The sequence below is a fragment of the Centruroides sculpturatus genome, unplaced genomic scaffold (genome assembly GCF_000671375.1).
Source record: "Centruroides sculpturatus isolate CEXI.00-Female unplaced genomic scaffold, Cexi_2.0 scaffold1009, whole genome shotgun sequence".
Classification (NCBI taxonomy): domain Eukaryota; kingdom Metazoa; phylum Arthropoda; class Arachnida; order Scorpiones; family Buthidae; genus Centruroides; species Centruroides sculpturatus.
The window spans coordinates 89507-105962 of record NW_019385199.1 but is presented as its reverse complement, the minus strand read 5'-3'; the positions used below and the strand labels follow the sequence as shown (position 1 = coordinate 105962).

Genomic DNA, 16456 nt, shown 5'->3' with positions numbered 1-16456 from the left:
TTCGTAAATTGATATGAAGAAATTTCTGAAGCTAATATTGTTGCTTATTTCAAGATGAATTATTTGAATGATTTGATATCCGTCTCCTCTCACTCCACCCATCTCTTCTTTGCTATTTGTTCTATGCTTTCTCATCTTGACTTTGTTAAATTTCCTCAAAATATTATAAGATTTTTGTCACACATCTATTAAGCCGTATCCATCGTAACTAGAGACCGGGATAGAAACCATTTGAGCATGGATGCTGTTTGATGCTTGCTCTTCATAAATTAATGATACTAATGCTACACAATATCTACGATTTAAAATAATATAAAAGATCAAATTTGAATATTATTACAAAAAAGTTCCATGTTTTTAAGTGTCTTCTTATTAATTGAGTCAAGTTTATCTGAAGAAGAAATTACAAGTATTTATGAGAATTCTTTATCTTTTCAAACCTGTCTCGAATTTTATTGATATTTAGAGAATGATCAGGGACATTCGTAAAGGGCCTCAAACGCAAAGGAAACTGCTGAAATTTCATTTTTAAAGTATGAATACGATACTTTTTACTATTTTTTTTTGCTAGTCTTCTTATTTACTCGGGCCTTATGTAATTTTTAGAATATTATATTAAATTTTAATCATATTTTATACAATTAATGTAAATAATATATATAATAGTAAAACGTAGACACGTAAATACATTTAGGGTGGCTCTTAAGTTCGTTAACCGAGAACGCGGCAGCCAAAAATGTAACCGAAAGTTCGTTATAACGCTGTAAATTGAAGACGGCGAAGTTCATGCAAAACTGATTCTTAAATTGATTAATAGAAACTACAATAAAATCTTAATTTACATTGTTAACTGACTTTTGGGCCACTCTCGCTATATATAATCATACATATTTTATTTCTTTATTTCCGATTAAATATTATAACATTTGTACTAGAATCACGCTTTGGAGAATCTAAGTAATTTAATTTTTTCTTTAGGGTGGAATTATCAGATAAAAAATTATGAATGGAGGACGAATTATCGTTATAAATGAGAACGTTAAAATTGTATTTAAATAGAGGAAGGACATTATTTAAAGACAAAATGAGGGCATTTTCTATACGTGGAAAAGTGTTCTCCATACCTAAAAGGAGGACATATCTTCTAAAATGAGAACACGTCTTCCTTTTAGATATGGTGGGCACGTCCAATCTTATGGAAAGAGGAATATTCAAGGTTCACTTATGCATAATTGATGTCATTTCCTCGTCACTCTCTCCCTGGCAAGCGTTGTTTCGACCCTCCTCTCTAAATTATACACCACACTGCACTTTATCCCGTTAATTATCTACAAATATATTCAATAAAATGTAAAAAAATCTTAAGTAATGAGTCGAGTCTTTCCCAATTATAACATTTTTCACCCCCACCACAAATGCTTACTTAAGTAAGAATGGAATCGATTTTTCATCAGAATTTCAAAGGTAAAGATGCAAATCGTGATTTAAAGCTTGAAAAATTGTTTCTACTCACTGAATGGTGATTAGTTGGACAAAGGATTTAATTCCTAGTCAATATTTTTCATCAGTTGTAAGAGATTAAGGTTATCTTCTGTAAAAGAATCCATTTTGAACACCTGAAGATGGGAGATAACCGACAACTGAGAGATGTAATAGAGAAATAATTCAGATTTATTCTCTCGAATGTTCCTCTCTTAAATGAGCTCGACACACGTGACGTACTTGATCTAATTTATAAAGATTTTACGAAGATCCTGTGCTACGTTCGTGAATAAATGCGCTGAAGTTCTCTTTATAAATGAGTAGTAATAATTTACACCCTTCTTGGGCACTTTTACCGTAAATATACGTATACAAATGTACAATATTTCTCAAATTATGCATTTTTACAAGTGTGCAAACCGTAATTTTCACTATAAATACGTACTTAACCTTCTTCTCAAAAACTTTTTGTAAATATTTCTAATGTATATCTGCGTAAATACGTACTTGTACTGTACAAATATACGACATTCGTATTAGTTATACACTTGTACACGCGCTTTTATAAGTATATAACCCGTAATATTCGTGTAAACGAGTAAAACTTCTAAAAATATAAATAATTTCCATAAATGTATATAAAATACCTCTAGAATTTATTTTTCTTTTATCAAGTTGTTTCTATTTTTGAAGAAATTTAGTAGAATGCTCCTAGAAAATTTCTGAATAATTATTATTTTGTTCGGGCCTTAGATTGAGAGCCCCAGGTCTCTTCTACCTTGTCCTAGGCATAAGCACATTATCTATATTACGGATATAAGTATATGAATTTATCATTGTATAATTATATTTGAGACAGAATGAAGGGCCCTGAACACAGAGGGGCTTCAAAATTTAACATAAACATACCATAAAACTAATCTAATTTAGAATTTATTTTAACTGGAGGTAGGATATATTTTTCTATTTGTTTTATTAATTTCATTTATATGTTTTTATGGTTATAGAGAAGGGATGGGGTCCTGCATTTTCCTCCCCCGTCTTGGACCCTTCTCACGCCTCTCAGGCCATAATTACTTCAATAAATATAATAAAATATATATAATTTAATAATAAATTAAAAGGTCATTTTTAAGGGGTCGATAAGGATTAAACGACCCTATTTCGTGTCGTTCGAGGGATGGGAGAAGCAACCTTGTTATGAATTAGCACCATTCTCCTTCACGCGAGAACTAGGAATTAGCCTCATAGATGCACTTCTAATAATATCTCACATTTTAACCCCTATAATCTATATTTGCTCTCAAAATCAACCTCCAAGTGGTTCTTCTTTCTGTCCCAATGGACACAAGGGGCGTCCATTAACAACAGGAAACTTTTAAAGTATAAAGCCATATTTTCCTCCCGTGAGAATTAATTAAAATTTCAACGTTGTAGCCTTGAAATCACTAGAAAAAAGAGCAAACTTTGCTGCTCTTTGACAGCATCTCGAACGAATTTCTTTTATTAAGTCAACCTTTCCGCTTTCCGTCCAATCTTTTTTCGCTTCTTCCTCTCTTTGCATTGGCGAAAGGTGTGTCTCGGATTGCTCGCATTGTTATCGAGATTGCAAATCTGATACATCCATTCGTGCATTAAATTATTCATGGGCATTGATTACTTCTTCATATTACATAGAGGAAGGTGTTTTAATCGAGAATTTAAACGACTTTCAGTTAGAAACCAACTCAATTTACATAAAAAAATTTATCATCCTCGGTTTTTTCCTTTGAGAAATAGTTCGAGAAGCGAATCGTTTACAAAATATTTTATTATATTTAAAACTGTCTGTCCGTCTGTCTTTCTTCGATGTCGAGAACGGAGTTAGATAGATGAAAGATGAGACCAGACACGGAAATACCGATACCGATTAACTATACACGAAATTCCGATACAGACCGGAAGTCACGTTAGTTTAATTTAAAATGTTCCCCTGAAAGGAATTAGATGGATGACCGACACGACTCTATTGCTAACAGAAAAGTACGATGTACAGAGGCAAGCCACTACTAATTTGAGGCGGCGAGCATATATTATAAGTTAAATACATTAAATATATGATTAAAAATTGCAGCCCGGCATTGTGACGATGTCACAATAAGTAATTGCTCGTTGCGCATCCCTTCCTAGTACAGCCGTTCTTTTTACACTTTTTTCTAGTACATCCCTTCTTTATACAATACGGCAAATGACACAACGTCTTCTTGTACATATTTTCCTCGTATATCCATTCCTAGTGCAACTCTTTCTTGTACAGTACCTCATTTCCTAATACATCAAGTAACACATCTCTTCCTTGTACATTCATTCTTTGTGGCCCATGTTTTTTTCTAGTAGGGGAAGGTGGGGCAAGACGAGAACGTTAAGGTTTGAAAATTCATAAGACGACAACCACTTTGATGAGAACGATAATTTTTTTTTATTCTCGGCAACTACAACATTTGATAATAGCCCACCGGTGGCCGAGTGGACTCCGTCTCCACTTGTTAGTGGTGACTAGACCCTAAACACCGGAGTTCGATAGGGGGTTCGCGCCTCACTCGGACGAGCTGGCAGCGGGAGTTTTTTCCGGGTTTTCGTCCTTGCCAATGACGCCTGAATAGGGGCCAGCTTTCCCTCCAAGTCCTCCCGGAAGGCATTCTGTCTCCCTTTCTCGCGGGGGTCGTCTCTTATAAGACCGGCTTTGGTTACTTAGTGACCTCTATCCTGTCTTCCTCGGATTGGTCGTCTTCTATAAGACCGACTCTTCCTTACTGTTTCTTCTGGAGTGAACAGCGCATAGCTATAACACTCCTCTATGAGATATGAGAAAACATATTTGTCTAGAAAACATTTGATAATATATAATACAAAATTTAATTTTTGAAAAACTTTTTAAAAACAAGAAAATTTAATATTTTAAAATTATATGTAAATGCACCATCTTGCCCCACCCATGGGGTAAGACGGGGATATTATTTTTATATACAAGGAGGACAAATTAAAATGGTTAAACTGTCATTTTCTTCAATATTGACACAAATAGTGTGCCCACTTATCACAACAGCTACATTTAGCCCAACTCTCTGTAGATGCAGAGTATAACACTCCACAATAGAGGCATTCAGTGTCATTTGTGTTTTGTTTCTTATTAAGCCTACCCTTGCTGATGCCTGTAACTTTTGATTTTATGGAATTTCTTTTGGTAAACAAAGACCTGTTTTCTGCTGAAACTGCTGTTGATTGTTTTTGTTGTTCCATCAACTGCTGCTTGTATGGTGTATCTGTTAGGATTGCTGTTTTCCCTCTCCTCCTGCTATTTTCGATTTTTTTCTTGGTTCAAACATGTGGAATTGGCATTATTTCTATGGGAGAGACTTGAGTAAGAATTGAATGAGTAGGCCTTGTAATCAGTGACCATTTCTGCACCCAGATTAGGCATACCTCCGCCTTCATGGTTTTGGTTGTCCTAAAACGAGCATCCTGTGTGTCCTGCTGCTGACGGGGCCTGTTTGTCGTCTCTGCAGCAATAAAGTCTGCCTCCAAAAATACTTCTGGATTCATTGGCCATATTCATGGTCAACCTGGGGCAAGACAGGGTACCCCATCTTGCCCCAACGTGCACTTTTCATACTGACTGCAAACACATGTAGACTTTATTTCAAAACTAAACAATTGCAGTCATAAAGGTTACTTTGAATACCATAATATCTTCATCTAAAAGGTAATGTAAAGTTCACAACAATACTTACTTTGTAGAAACTTTGTAGCAGGCGTAAAATTAGATGAAGTATTGTTGAAACATGGAAAACGTGTCTTACTTCCAAACAAAGAGAGTGATTTGGACGTTCTCTCATCTCACGATCCCTTTTGAGGTTGAAATTTAGTTCTCCAAACAGCTAGATGAAAGCACGTTAACCATGAATAAACAGACATCCCCATCTTGCACCACTTTCCCCCTACTATATTTTTAACATTGAAATAAAAGTTAATTCACAAAGATTTTTTACAAGTCACAAAGGTTCAATGTGTCACCTTTGCTGATGCAACAGACAACTAGCCAATAATCCATCTCCTCCCACACACGTCAGTACTTCAGTCTCTTGTAGAGAATTTGCCATGCCATTGATTGCAAGATGCCAACCTCTAAACTTACACATGTAGTGAACTTTAGGGGCTATGCTTGTAGGCTCATCATAACATAAATCACAGTAACCCCGGATATCTAGGATAAAGAATAGTGCATAGAGATGACCTTCATCCCAGAATTTTGGATATCATTTTGGGATAGTATAGTATACAGGTGGATCCTTACGGAATTCTGCTTAAAATTGTTATCATACAGTCACAACAGACAAGGTTCTTATGTATTCTAACACACAAAATGACTTTTCATGTTTGCTTAGCACCATATTTGATGCCTCCTAGTGACAAAGCACAGCAACTATGCACATATACTATTCCTGAAAAAAACTTGAAGAGTTACCTTTATTCAATGTTAAAAATACAGCAACATTTGTGTAGTTTATGAATAAATAAATAAACAATTACCTATAACCAGCATTAATTCTCTTATAAACGAAAATTTTTCTTTCGTCTTTAATGGTCATCATCAGGTTTCTATGCTTGGACTGTTTGTAAAAGAATGCATCTTCCAAAAATTTAAAAATTGCACGTCTTGAAGATATGTGCATGCTCAATGTAGCTCTTTAAAAAAATGATTCTTCAAAGCGGATTCCTATTTTAAAAATTCAATGTTTATATAAATTACTAGCTGTTACCCGTGGCTTCGCTCACGCGGATTTTGCAAGCAAACCCTATTTACATTTAATATTTCAACAACCATAGTAATTGTTATATAACACCTACCACTGAGAATGATGAGAATTGCTGAGAATCAAACGAACTGTTTTTAATTTGATAAATTTTCTGGAACGTTTACAATCGTTCTATAATCAAACCAATATGCAAAAAAAAATTTGAATTTAAAACGGTTTGAACATTTGGTTAAAAAATCAAAATATACAGTCGACCCCCCTATAATTACGGTCCCAATAATTACGATTCCTATAAAACTGCGAAAAAATTGTGACGGTATCCGTAAAAAACAGTAAAAAACCCCCTATAATTACGTTAAACGTCATCGGGTAGCCGAACTACTTTCCCGCCGTCCGTAGCGCCACGCTACGGAGAGATTTCTATCATCTGGACAGTATTATANGCATACAATACTATGATGTTTGCAAAAATTAACATCAAATCAAAGTATTACAGCTTCATCTAATTTATTACATATTAAATTACTTCAAATGTTGTATGATAAAATAATTTTTAAATGAGAAAGGCTTTCTAATGAATGAAAATTGCTACTTCAAAATTATAAGTTAAAATATATTCTGCATTTTTATCAATGACAACTTTAAGCCTTATTAGAGAGAGATTTTTTTAAAATAAATTACGACTGTTGAAAAGAAATGGTAAGATGAATTTTGTTTAGTCCAAAAATAGGTATTTTTTTTATTATAAATTATAAGGCTGTTCCCGAGATAAAACCCAGTAAATTTACAACAAACAACAACACATTTCTAAAAATTACTCTTTTAAAACAACTGATAAAATATCACAGGAATTTAATTCTAAATATTCTTTAATTCTTCAATGTATATGTTTCCTCGGCATAACTTTTTATGTCATAGCCATAGTCAAATCTTGAAAATTTGATAATTATCCTACTTCATAATTATCTTGGAAGACAAGCATTGTGTGTTAAATTATAAGACAACTGAACCTCTTCAGTTTTCATTAAACATGTAAATAAATGATTTTACAAATATTTTTGGAATCCACCTGATTCTAGCTTCGAGTTGCACAAGTTCATTTCTAACCAGAAAGAATCAAACAAAATGCACATGTAAAACTTAAATTCAAACTGGATATTATAGTAATCCTTGACAAAATGGAACCACATTAGACTCTTTGAATCCATTGAAATATTCAAAGCCAGCCACAACTCCAACTGCATCAACTTGAGGGACAAGATACAGCTATCTAAAGCAAAAAAATGGAAAATCATGTCCAAGTTTGGTCTAGGCTGACATTCTTGTAAATTTGTGTCAATGCCAAAATGCTGGGTATGGATATTATTAAACTTGGCATCTTGTCAACGTGTGTAATCAATACCAAGAACATATCCACTGTTTGACGTACTAATTAGTCCTTGCCCTTCTAAAGGTCAAGTCAGTCGAGAAAGTTTGATTCTTAACTGAGTGTGACTTTGGATCTCCCGCCACATGCTTTGTCTGGTCCAATTATCTACAACTGGTTTGATCTCATGTGGTTTACTGTGATCTCCTTCATTTCACACATCCTGCCACATCTTTCCTAGTCTTTTCTTAATTACCAATTTTAAGTCAGTGGTGTCAATAGACATTAGATGCCTGGAAGGAATGGCTGATCTAGCAACAAGTATGTCATATAATTCATTTTCTCTTATAACAAAACAGCCTGGGACCCAACAGAATTTTAAAAGAAATTCATTGCTGACAATTAAAAAATCATTTTATAAATTTTTACAAAAATAGGACAACAAATACATTTATACAAAATCAGAACCCTGCAATGCATTAAGTGAATCATAATAAACAGTGCAGCAACAACCACCTTTTTTGCAATATGCTTTAAAGCTAAGTGGATAGGATGTAACTCCATAATAAAGATGGAGTTACATGTTGCTTTGCAAATTTACCTTCCCATTTATTTCAGAAATATAGAAAAATGATCATAGGAGAGCAGCTCAAATTTGGTATTCATATCAAATTTAGAAAAAAAGCATAGACATGTAGTGTGAAAGATCAATTGAGGAAAACATTTTGTTTGGACCAGGAAGTATGTCACTACTCTAGTATTAAATAGGTATAGATGGTGATTAAAAGCAAATTTTTTAATGATTTATGTGAAAACTACCCAATATTGGATTATAACCATTTAAATCATCTAATATAAGTAAAAGGATTGGTTTTCAAATGTGCTTCTGGAAGGCAACACGAATGGATGGGAATGAAAATGTTAATTATTTAATGTCAGAGACAGTTTCAGAAACTAAAAGTTTCATTGAATTATTTTATAATTCATTATGTACTTAAGGCAGCAGTTTTTGTATTGGTGTCCCTCTTTAATTTGACAAGTGCCTTTTTTCTTGGTAAAGTTGGTTGTGTCATCTCCATGCTTGTCTCATCAGAAATACCTAAAAACTCAATTACAAACTGAACTTCTGCAAGTTTACAGAAAGATTTCAATACAGAAGACTATGTCATTGAATTTTTTGCCTGACATAGAACAGCTATTCTACAAATCACTACATAAGAAACACACATTGCTGAGTATCTTTAAACACTAAATCTCCTCTTGCTGCATGTAGGACACAAATTAAAATAAGCAAAATGAGCACATTTAAAATTGACATAGTTTGATTGGCAGCAAGCAGGAATATACTTACAATATGTAATTACACGATACCAATGTCACATGTTCCACACTGTGAGTGTATACTCGTCCCTTGGCCAGACATTTTGGAATGATCATAATGCTGACATTGTAAGCAACAAAATGGATTTGGCACACATGGATGAACAATAAAAACCAAACAACCTGTAACAATGTTTAGATGATAGTGTTGGCAAATTAAATGGCAAAATGAGATGTTTGGTTGGTATATGTCATTCAGCTGTTACATCTTGGTCTGCAAGATCTATTTGACTATCAGTTTTAGCTGTCAAGTCAGTTGAAGAGATGTGATCTCTACTGAAAAGTCATCAAATAATAACTCCTTTCTTTTGTTTGGGTTATTTAAGTTTTACCAACTGTTGATTAAGTAATTTTTGGACTAGGAAGGAAATTTACCATTTATGTGTAAAATAAAGTATTGCGGTTGTATGGAGGAAGAGGAGACATTCTTTGGTGGGGATTGATCAACAGTAGAGGTTTTTGGCTTGTAGGATCCATAATTACAAAAACTGTTCAGCTCTTGGTGACCTCATATCATGAAAACCTTGTTGATTGCTATCACAAGGGTAACTCCCACAGACCATCATACCAGAGTTTACCAGGAGTTATACCTTTACAATGAAGTTAAACAAAAGCACATTTTTTTCTGAGATGAAAAACAAGAACAACCAGTACCTGTTTGTTCCACATCAATCTGCTGATTACAAGCCAAGGTAAGAAGTGACTCAACAATCAGCCAATTGACTGAAATTAAATTCATATTTCAACCAATTGACTGAAATATGAAGCAAGAACCAAAGCAGTGTTTTAGGGACATACTGTTCCTAGCACAATGCTTTGATTCTTGCATCATGTAAATGAGAGGCTTGCTTGAATCACACTTAACTGGTCTTGCCTTAACTGCCAGGATCTTTTATCATCATATGGATTTCCATACACAGCAAATGCATGGGTAATATTCAGATTCCAGAGATGGTAAAGAAATTCTAAACTATTCCTCGGAGATTCCCTAATCAGACAAGAATTCACATTGAGGAGACACAAAGGAGGTTTGATTGCAGAGAACATAAAAATATCCCATTGTTACAGATAAACACACAAAAGTAAAATTAAAGAAGTGTGAATAAAAAGAGAAAATATGAATTCTCATATTATCAGGCAATAAGCCTGATATATCAAAATAATGATAAAATAATAACATGTCAAAGTTTTCAGACATATTTAAATTATTTCAAATTTACTACTTATTAATTTAACAAATCAATCATACATATTCATTATTTGAGTTCTCACATTATTAACTAATTAAATTTTCTCAACTTAATAATTGTTTGATATTTTGTTAATCTGAAGAGTTACAAATAGTTTTCCCTTAAATATTTTTATCACTGTTCCTCATCAGAAGTTTTGTAATTTAATATCACAAAATATAAAATTAAATATTTGTTAAAACAGTATACAATTCAATTTTTCGTATTGTTTTAGGTTATACCGAATTTAACAATTATTCTTTACTAAAGATTGTAAAGTCACTAATTACAATACATTCAAATACACAGGGTCTTTCAAAACAAATGCACCATTTTAAATTATTGTAATTATGTTCAATATTATCCGAGAACATTGTAATTATATTAAAACATTGGAAAATATCCAAGTTTCACATTTGCCCAAATTTCTCAAAATATGCACATGTCACACAGTATACATCCACAGATACTCAAATTCTTCCTATGCTGGCTATAGCATATCCATTGTCAATACACCCATGGCAGCCAAAATTCTATAGCTCTTACATATTACTCGTGTTGTGCACTGACAAGTCATTCCAACTTTGCAAACTGCAAAATGCTTCTCTGTTGCAGAGTTGCTATTTTCATTTATGATACTTCCTAGAGGTAGCAGACAAGATTCAGATGCAGATGGCAGACAGAAGACAAAACAGACTCTATTGATTGGTGTATGTCACATACTTCTTGAATAATAAACATAGTTAACGTCATTTAGAATGGTAGCATTGTTTTGAAGACACTGGATTTATGAAATTTTAAGTTATCTATATAATATGGAAGCATAAAAATAATTTTAAGTTTTTAAATATTATGTATACTATACTTGCAACATAGATAATTTGTGGTTAGATATCTAAATCAATATGTATATGATAAATGTCTATGTATAGAAATGTATAGAATCATAGCCTTATCACATTAAGTAATTTATGTTTTTGTTGCATCACACTATGATATACTGCACAATATCAATACTTAAAAGTATGTAATAGAAATGTACAGAAAGCATTTGCCATTAGATATCACTTTACAATTATTTTAAGACTTTATTATAAAAAAACTGATATAATATAAACAATAGTCTATTAAAATGTAATTATTATAATATAATTTACTTTATTTTTTGGAATCCTCCTTCCTTCTGCAACTGTCTTCTTGCTATTAATGTATGCAGGATATAAACAAACCCACCTACAACAGTAAAATTATTTAATTGATTATTATTAAATTGTAAACAGAACAATTATTAGTCACTAATTCTTTGCTGTATTATAAATTCATATTAGAAATATCAAAGTTCAAAATTAGATTCAAATCAGACACAGAGGTAAATCTGTAACTAATTTTAAAATTTGTGACATTTGATCAAATTATAACTATTTGTAGTTTTTATACTTAACTTCATTATATTTATATGCAATAAATCAATAGAATTTAAATTGCTTTGGCATTATTCTAAATAAAATGCATAAACCTCATCCTATGTCCTTCAAATCTAACTCTCACCCCAAGTTCAAGAATTACTCAGAAGACGATTAATTCTCAGATATTTTATTTAAATGCATTTTGGTTTGGAATTCTTGCCGATACCTCTTCAGTAAAGTACAAATTGTGACAGAGTCTACACCAATATTTCGGACTCTTTCAAATCGATCACTGTAACCACCAGATTACATTGGAATAGTTTTCTATGATTAAATTAAAATTAATTTTTGCATCTGCACAGTAAGCAGGAGTTGCGGGTTCGAGTCCTATTCCAGATCAATTCTTTTCTTCTAGAATATTTGAAATTACTTAATTTATTTATAATTACTAAATTTAATAAGAGATGGCAACTAATGCCTCCCTCTAGAAAAAAATTAATTAAATTTAATTGTGGAAAATAGCCCAATTTAATCCTTGTTTGTTTGGCTTATTAAAAATACATCAGGTTTACAAGATGTTTATATATATATGAATAAATTTGAAGACAAAGTCTGTCCAAAAGGAACCACCATTTATGCACTTTGTGTTCTAGAATACAAACTTTTTTTAATGACTGACCTTTCTTTGTAGACTACTTGGCCATCAAAATAAAAGTGTCCTTTAAAATACACAAAAAATATCTAATTAAAAATACAAAATTTAAAAATTGGAACTGGTGACATTAAAGATGTCTTTTTTCTTTCCATCCTTAACACTTGGAGATGCTTGAGCTTCATATCTACTGGGGAATAGGTGCTGGTAAATGGAGATTTTTAGCTGTCCCCTGGTGACGAATCTTTGCAAAAACTTTTCAATTGTAGAATTTCATCAAATGGCAAGTATGTAAAAATAAAATTTGAAGACAAAGCTAGAAATCTACATTTACCGGCACTTATTCCCCAGTAGATATAAAGCTCAAGCATCTCCAAGTGGTAAGGATGGAAAGAAAAAAGACATCTGTAATGTCACCAGTTCCAATTTTTAAATTTTGTATTTTTAATTAGATATTTTTTGTGTATTTTAAAGGACTTTTATTTTGACAGCCAAGTAGCCTACAAAGAAAGGTCAGTCATTAAAAAAGTTTGTATTCTAGAACACAAAGTGCATAAATGGTGGTTCCTTTTGGACAGACTGTCTTTAAATTAATTTTTAAATAATTGCCATCTAATGTAATTCTACAATGTTTGTATGTTTTATGTGTTTTTTAACTTATATTTTTGGGACTTTCTAATTTTGATAATATCCATGATCAGGCTACAATAAGCAAGCTGTACTGTATCTAAAAAAAGCTATTAATTTTACTCTTGCTTATCAGGAAGCATCAACCCAGTGCTAAAATTTCATGTTATAATACACTTCATGTCATATAAACAATTTTAGTTCAGTTATATAAAGAAAAACATAAATTTTAAACAGTTTTAGGATACTGTTCTAATTTTTTCTTTTATTATAGATTTTCTTCAATTTTTGCAAATCATTTAATAATGCAAGAAACAAGTTTTAGAGCAGTAGTGCACAAACTATTTTCATTTCCACCCTCCCCATTTTATGTAAAATTTTGTTGCAACCCCTGGATAGATAGTACATGTTTACTGTGCTGTGACTATAATGTTGCATGGCAAGTGAAATATGCGTGTGTCAATACGTGTTTCTGTTGCAGCGCTTTCTGTTTCTGTTGACACAACATTATCAGTATCACTGTCTGTTTGCTTGCTGGTTGCCGAAGTATAGGTATTAGGTACTAATAAGCACAATTGTTTTCATAAAAAAATATATTGATAGTTCTTATAAATAGTTTCTTATAGTTTTTATAAATAATATAATTTCATTTCACTGTTTTATTGGTACCTGATACTTGTTGAAAAAATGCCTTATATTTTTTATTGTTAAATAAATTTCTTTGAATGCGGTGACCCCGAAAAATTTTCTCGTGACTCTCAGAGGGGTCACAACCCACGTGTTGTGTACCACTATTTTAGAGGATCATATCCTATGAAAGGTTGCTTCTGAATATGTGGTTCCTTTTGATATTTTTTGTTCATATGAGAATGGTACACTGTGCTAGTTAATATAAATACTGTTTGACAGAGATAAAATATAGGGTTATTCACAAATCTGCAAAACATTTTAAAAATTTATTATTTGTAAAGCACACAAACAAGTAGGGGAAGGTGGGGCAAGATGAGAACTTTAAGGTTTGAAAAGTCATAAGATGGCAACCACTTTGATGAGAACAATAATTTTTTATTCTTGGCAACTACAACATTTGATAATATATAATACAAAATTTAATTTTTGAAAAACTTTTTAAAAACAAGAAAATTTAATATTTTAAAATTATATGTAAATGCACCATCTTGCCCCACCCATGGGGTAAGACGGGGATATTATTTTTATATACAAGGAGGACAAATTAAAATGGTTAAACTGTCATTTTCTTCAATATTGACACAAATAGTGTGCCCACTTATCACAACAGCTACATTTAGCCCAACTCTCTGTAGATGCAGAGTATAACACTCCACAATAGAGGCATTCAGTGTCATTTGTGTTTTGTTTCTTATTAAGCCTACCCTTGCTGATGCCTGTAACTTTTGATTTTATGGAATTTCTTTTGGTAAACAAAGACCTGTTTTCTGCTGAAACTGCTGTTGATTGTTTTTGTTGTTCCATCAACTGCTGCTTGTATGGTGTATCTGTTAGGATTGCTGTTTTCCCTCTCCTCCTGCTATTTTCGATTTTTTTCTTGGTTCAAACATGTGGAATTGGCATTATTTCTATGGGAGAGACTTGAGTAAGAATTGAATGAGTAGGCCTTGTAATCAGTGACCATTTCTGCACCCAGATTAGGCATACCTCCGCCTTCATGGTTTTGGTTGTCCTAAAACGAGCATCCTGTGTGTCCTGCTGCTGACGGGTCCTGTTTGTCGTCTCTGCAGCAATAAAGTCTGCCTCCAAAAATACTTCTGGATTCATTGGCCATATTCATGGTCAACCTGGGGCAAGACAGGGTACCCCATCTTGCCCCAACGTGCACTTTTCATACTGACTGCAAACACATGTAGACTTTATTTCAAAACTAAACAATTGCAGTCATAAAGGTTACTTTGAATACCATAATATCTTCATCTAAAAGGTAATGTAAAGTTCACAACAATACTTACTTTGTAGAAACTTTGTAGCAGGCGTAAAATTAGATGAAGTATTGTTGAAACATGGAAAACGTGTCTTACTTCCAAACAAAGAGAGTGATTTGGACATTCTCTCATCTCACGATCCCTTTTGAGGTTGAAATTTAGTTCTCCAAACAGCTAGATGAAAGCACGTTAACCATGAATAAACAGACATCCCCATCTTGCACCACTTTCCCCCTACTATATTTTTAACATTGAAATAAAAGTTAATTCACAAAGATTTTTTACAAGTCACAAAGGTTCAATGTGTCACCTTTGCTGATGCAACAGACAACTAGCCAATAATCCATCTCCTCCCACACACGTCAGTACTTCAGTCTCTTGTAGAGAATTTGCCATGCCATTGATTGCAAGATGCCAACCTCTAAACTTACACATGTAGTGAACTTTAGGGGCTATGCTTGTAGGCTCATCATAACATAAATCACAGTAACCCCGGATATCTAGGATAAAGAATAGTGCATAGAGATGACCTTCATCCCAGAATTTTGGATATCATTTTGGGATAGTATAGTATACAGGTGGATCCTTACGGAATTCTGCTTAAAATTGTTATCATACAGTCACAACAGACAAGGTTCTTATGTATTCTAACACACAAAATGACTTTTCATGTTTGCTTAGCACCATATTTGATGCCTCCTAGTGACAAAGCACAGCAACTATGCACATATACTATTCCTGAAAAAAACTTGAAGAGTTACCTTTATTCAATGTTAAAAATACAGCAACATTTGTGTAGTTTATGAATAAATAAATAAACAATTACCTATAACCAGCATTAATTCTCTTATAAACGAAAATTTTTCTTTCGTCTTTAATGGTCATCATCAGGTTTCTATGCTTGGACTGTTTGTAAAAGAATGCATCTTCCAAAAATTTAAAAATTGCACGTCTTGAAGATATGTGCATGCTCAATGTAGCTCTTTAAAAAAATGATTCTTCAAAGCGGATTCCTATTTTAAAAATTCAATGTTTATATAAATTACTAGCTGTTACCCGTGGCTTCGCTCACGCGGATTTTGCAAGCAAACCCTATTTACATTTAATATTTCAACAACCATAGTAATTGTTATATAACACCTACCACTGAGAATGATGAGAATTGCTGAGAATCAAACGAACTGTTTTTAATTTGATAAATTTTCTGGAACGTTTACAATCGTTCTATAATCAAACCAATATGCAAAAAAAAATTTGAATTTAAAACGGTTTGAACATTTGGTTAAAAAATCAAAATATACAGTCGACCCCCCTATAATTACGGTCCCAATAATTACGATTCCTATAAAACTGCAAAAAAATTGTGACGGTATCCGTAAAAAACAGTAAAAAACCCCCTATAATTACGTTAAACGTCATCGGGTAGCCGAACTACTTTCCCGCCGTCCGTAGCGCCACGCTACGGAGAGATTTCTATCATCTGGACAGTATTATATAAATTATATATAAATTAGGTACTGTACATATAATTATATATTAATTATATATAAATTAGGTACT

The 16456-nt window shown here is 32.7% G+C and overlaps 1 protein-coding gene across 1 annotated transcript in view; it reads right to left on the bottom strand.

The window, feature by feature from the left end:
- LOC111636052 (signal recognition particle 19 kDa protein-like) overlaps window positions 1-16456 on the bottom strand; it is a 35706-nt gene that overhangs the window by 16332 nt on the left and 2918 nt on the right. The window contains exon 2 of the mRNA XM_023381211.1: window positions 11387-11486. Coding sequence (XP_023236979.1) covers window positions 11387-11486 — 100 coding nt within the window. The remainder of the gene's footprint in view (window positions 1-11386; window positions 11487-16456) is intronic.